The sequence below is a fragment of the Rutidosis leptorrhynchoides genome, chromosome 11 (assembly GCF_046630445.1).
Source record: "Rutidosis leptorrhynchoides isolate AG116_Rl617_1_P2 chromosome 11, CSIRO_AGI_Rlap_v1, whole genome shotgun sequence".
NCBI classification, from domain to species: domain Eukaryota; kingdom Viridiplantae; phylum Streptophyta; class Magnoliopsida; order Asterales; family Asteraceae; genus Rutidosis; species Rutidosis leptorrhynchoides.
Window position 1 is genome coordinate 264,958,877 of NC_092343.1, and position 5,226 is coordinate 264,964,102.

The 5,226-nt window shown below is 30.7% G+C and overlaps 1 protein-coding gene across 1 annotated transcript; it reads right to left on the reverse strand.

Annotated features, from left to right (window-relative positions):
- Positions 1-3,479: 3,479 nt before the first annotated feature.
- On the reverse strand, positions 3,480-4,770 carry LOC139875505 (TGACG-sequence-specific DNA-binding protein TGA-2.1-like). Its single transcript, XM_071862842.1, has 5 exons — positions 4,592-4,770; positions 4,422-4,473; positions 4,180-4,308; positions 3,758-4,003; positions 3,480-3,626 (listed from the first exon to the last, which is right to left on the reverse strand). The coding sequence occupies exons 1-5, from the start codon at positions 4,768-4,770 to the stop codon at positions 3,480-3,482; spliced, it is 753 nt and encodes a 250-aa protein (XP_071718943.1).
- Positions 4,771-5,226: the final 456 nt, after the last annotated feature.

Below are 5,226 nucleotides of genomic sequence, written 5' to 3' on the forward strand. Positions count from 1 at the left end.
ATATTACAAACCAATTGAATAAATATTATTACAAACCAAATGAATGAATTAAATCAACCAAATATGCAACCATCCAAACACAAGGTCAAGGCTTGATTGTGAACAACAACATACAACAAAATATAAACCAAATAGAAGAGCCCAAAACCCACTTTTGGGACTCAATAAATTCGGCCAAAATGGAAACCCACCCAAACCCAAAAATTTTTTCATTCTACTATCATGCATGTTCATAAAATGCAAAAATATAGTGGGTTTAATATATCATCTCGAAGCATATTCCATCAACTTCGGCTCTAGATACCATTGTTGGGATTTAACAAGTTCATAATATACTTAAAACTATTTAAGAATTAAGATAGCGAAAGCATGTAAATTACCATTTTGTGACTTGTTAATCTTTAACCATTTAAAGTTAAACCCCAATTAGGATCAAGTTACGAAATATACTTACAAACTACAAGCAAGAAAAGAGATTATACCTACTCCAAGCTTGTTGATTAGTGATGAAGATGATGATGATGAATGGAGCTCCAAAAGTATGAAACCTCAAGTAGTAATACCCCAAACTTGTGCACCAACACCCTAGCTTTAGTTAGGATTTAATTACACTTGAATAAAGCTTGTAAAAAACAAATTAAGAACCCTCTTTTGCTAGCTAAACCCCACGGCCTAACAGCAGAATGGAGAGAGTCTTTGTGCAGTTTTTTTGCTAGTGTTTGATGTGTATTTTCATGTGACTTTGGTCTCCAACAAGTCTTGGTCCATATGCACATGCACATGGGAAGTAACCACACTAAAATAATGTTTATTAGCATGCTTACTTGCAACTCCAATGCCACTCCCATATTATTTTATAAAAGAATTTTATAACATTAGATTTTATAAAACATAATATATAAACTTCCATTTTATAAAATAGTTTTATAAAATTAGATTTTATAAAACATATTTTATAAATTTCTATTTTATAAATTATGTATGTTATTTATAAAACCAATTTTATAAAATTCCATTTTATATGTTATGTATACCTTATTTTATATAACCAATTTTATAAAATGTAACATAACTTTATTAATTATTTAACCTATAAATAATTAAATTCTTATTATTTAAATTATTCCATAATTTACATACACATCAAGTAATATTATTTTAGAAAACCATTTTTCTTAAATTCCAAGTGTCGCGTAATTTAATCAACGATCCAATCGCTAAGATCAAAATACGATTAAGGTGTCGGTAAGCTTGTTATTGGGTATGACCCGACTTGGATCAAAACATATTAGCCACATTAATTTAATATGTCTCTCGGGCATACGAAATACCTTCAGTATGTTCATTACATTTACTGGATGCCCTTGAAGCACGTTTAGTAATTCCAGTGTCTTTGATGAGGAAGAGCCCTTCTCCCATGTTGAAGATTTTGACACTTTGGCGGAGTACAATTTTGACCTGCACTCAGTGAATGTTCAAGGACAATAGTACAACAATCATGTAAGAGACATGCAATACATTCTTATATCACTTTTTACATAAAGTTTTTTCATTACAGTTACTGAATAGGAAAACCACAGCATGTGTGTAAAGATTGTATATCGAAGACAAAATGAACTTATAACCTTTATACAACTATGGGTAAAGTTCAATTTATCTATTTCAAACATATTTTGCAATATGCATACTCAGTAATATACGTATTTAATTCAATTAAAAATAGGACCTTCTATTTAGTTGAATATGAATTAGGTTAGTCTGTTTAAAATTAAGGCGATTACAAACCCTAAAAAAGTTAGACCTCGATGTTATATTAATACCATCACAGCTGTATTGATGCAAATCGATTGAAGATGAATAAAATTAAAGGATAATCAAGTACAATCGAATACCTAATTTTGTCATAACTTGTAGTGATTCTTGGTATGAAAGCTTTTCAAAGGAGTGGAGATTGGATGGCACCTGGTGGTTTAATTGACTTTAAATGTGTTCCTTGAATTATAAAATGTTCAGATAGAAAATTGAATCTAAAAGGGGCCGTTTTCAATTTCAATATATTTTATTTGCCCTAAATTTGACCTAATATTGGTTCTTAACAACCAATAGGCCAATTTTAAGATAACCATTTATATGTTTAGATTGGGTCAAAAATCGAGAGTGGTTTTCTCCAAAAAGTAATTTAGTGTATGCTTGTTTTAAAGTTGTACTAGTTTAATACCCGCAACCTTGCGGGTTTTGATAGGTTTTTTATACTTTGAACATTTTCATCCAACTTCAACATACATTATTCACATACCATATACAATAAAAGAATGTGTTGTCGTTGTTAATACATTTAACATTGTTTGTATCTGGATACCGTTGATCAAGGTTGTTAAAGTCGCGAGTCGGGGACGCATCGGTCGAGACCTAAAAAGGACGCGTCGGCCGAGTCGGGGGACGCGTCGGGGACGCATCGGTCGTTGACCAATGTTGACTTTATTAATAATTTCTTAAATATATATTTATATATATAAAATAGTTGATTATGTACCATAAATTTCTTGAATAAGAACTTGAATTTAAAAACAATCAAACTTCAAACTCAATTAATGTTACCGAGTACATAATTAGAAAGGACACAGAGAAAAGTGCGGCCTAAAAAATGAAAACAAACCCTAATTTTAAAATATATCAGATCTTGACGAAAATTTGACTGACTTTGACCGTTTTTGACCAACTTTGACCATCTTTGACAGAATTTAACCGAACTTTTAGCTCTAACCGTCTTTTGAGTCGTTTTCAGAAAAAACGGGACGGAGAACCAAAAAAACGACGCATCGGCTGACGCGTCGGCCAAGTCGGCCGACTTTTACAACACTGCCGTTGATCATCATACATTATTCGTGGTTGGGTCACTATTTGTAGTTGGGTCAATTAGGTAGTAGGTAGTATAATGAATATTATGAAATAATTTAAAGAATTTAAGTTAATCCAAATGTATTACTTAGCCCAAAAATTTATGTAAGCCCAATAATAATTTTATAGTGGCTCTTGATTGATATTTGGTCAAAAATCAAATAGAAATACCAAATGTTATATCAACATTCGAGGAAAAAAATAAGTTGAATAAATTAAAACAGATTTGTTATTCAATTCGATGAATTGATCGATGGATTCATATAAATTGGGGTAGGTGAGTATAATGTGTTTAGATTCGGGTCGGGTTATTTGGTTGTTGGGTTGGGCTGATTATTAATGAAATGAATGATTTCGACCAACGATTGGGCTTATTTGATTAAGAAGTTAATGCTTAAGTGGAAAATTCACATACCATGAATAAACAATGCAAATTTCTTAGAAGAAAATAAATTTCAAATAAACAACCATTATAAGTTTGGAATAACAATGCATACACCACTTACTTAGAAACAAATAAATAACCATAAGAACATAATTCAGAATTGTTGAAAAAACATTTTTGGAAAAATAAATAAATTTCAGGACTTTGGACGACTTATCCACATATAGCTTAATGCTGTAATTCGGTTCAAGTATGCATTGATTGCTAACAGAGCCATTGCAAATTGTTTTTTGATGAAACGACTGTGTATTTTGTCAACAGGAATAGCACGTAAACGATCAGCCTGAAATGTAGTAATTATTAATGTTAGTAAAAAAAGAAAATAAAAAAAAATTAATAGCATAGTTAATGTAATTGGATGTGGAAATAATTTATGTATTATGTGTACCAAAAAAGAAAGATCACTATGTATACCTTTTGCATTATTTCTTCCATCGCGCGTAGATTTCCCATTGAAATATGCATTTGACTCATATAATTGCTAACATACATATCATCACATGACTGGCGAAACGCTTCCCCAACAAAACGGGATGATAGAGTGGACTGAAGTTGCGTAAATTGTTTTGATAAGTCTGTCTCCTGTTTGAAAGTATCATTCTTCAAGTTGATAAGAAACTGGCTTTGTTCGGGGGTTAGTTGTAGGTGAATATTAAGAAACTGTAACAAAGTTAGTATAGCAGTTAATTACTATTAACATATATATATATATATATATATATATATATATATATATATATATATATATATATATATATATATATATATATATATATAATGAGTAAAGATAGATTCGTGTGTTAATTAAAAATGGTACTGTATATTTGTATACTTACATTGACAACGTCAGACGGACGAAAACCACCTAACCACATGACACACAGTTCTGCAGGTGTCATCCAAGTTCCATATAGAAGGTTCAACACATCATCCTTAGATGCAAACTCTCTAAGTAAAAACTGGCTCTTAAGGTGATCGAAAACAGTTAATATAATAGGATGTAATTCTGTTTCTGGTTGGTTAGTAAGCATTGCGGTACGAAGGCGAGATATATGATCATTGTGAACGTTGAACCAACACTTGTAGACTTCACTAAATTTGAGAGTGAGTGCTCGTATTCGGAGTCATCCCTAAATTCCATATACAACACAATTTTTTCATTGAGTGTGAGTGCTCGTCCAACCAAAGCATTCCAATCTTCCTCGTATTTAAGGACTTTAGCTGGAAGGTTAGAATTTTCGAAAAAACCAAACATCTTTGTGATGATCAGGTATATGTTCCTCAAGAAATTTTATAATATTGCATAACTGAAAATTGGCAAGATTATTCAAACAATACTCCATCTCAGTACCATCAGAGTATTTCTTGAACTGACTGTCAAATGCACCACCATAATTAATTTGTAACACAACATGAGTTTGAGGCATATTCGTATGATATGTATAGCTTTATTTATTTTTCAATAAAATTCAAGAGTTAGATGTCTCATTCAATGTGATAGAGTTTTGTATATAAAGATGCATAATTATTAATATACTTAATATAACAGTTGTCCATTGAATGTTAAAAATAGATTTCTAGTTTATAGGATCTATGTGACCAGAATAATGGGTTGAATATTTAAGTAGGCGAGAAATGTGATAAAGTAAAAAGCAGGTTCAAACTATGAAAAAATCATAAAGATGTTCTATTTGGACATGTAAATAATAAAATTTTGTTATTACAAAGTTAAAGTGGAACTTTATTTACACAATCATGAGAGAAATTGAAGCATATAAAGAAATTGAAGTTAGATAGATAAATAACAACTGTCCGGATTAGAAAAGCAAAATTATAAAGTTATGCAAGTAGTTTCGTTGCATACTATGGTAAAATATAATATT

Coding starts and splice junctions, on each gene's coding strand:
- LOC139875505 (XM_071862842.1), bottom strand. CDS start 4,770: ATGCCTCAAACTCATGTTGTGTTACAAATTAATTATGGTGGTGCATTT. Junction 4,309..4,421: donor ATTTAGTGAAGTCTACAAGT/GTTGGTTCAACG, acceptor GATCACCTTAAG/AGCCAGTTTTTACTTAGAGA. Junction 4,004..4,179: donor GTCCGTCTGACGTTGTCAAT/GTAAGTATACAA, acceptor ACTTTGTTACAG/TTTCTTAATATTCACCTACA.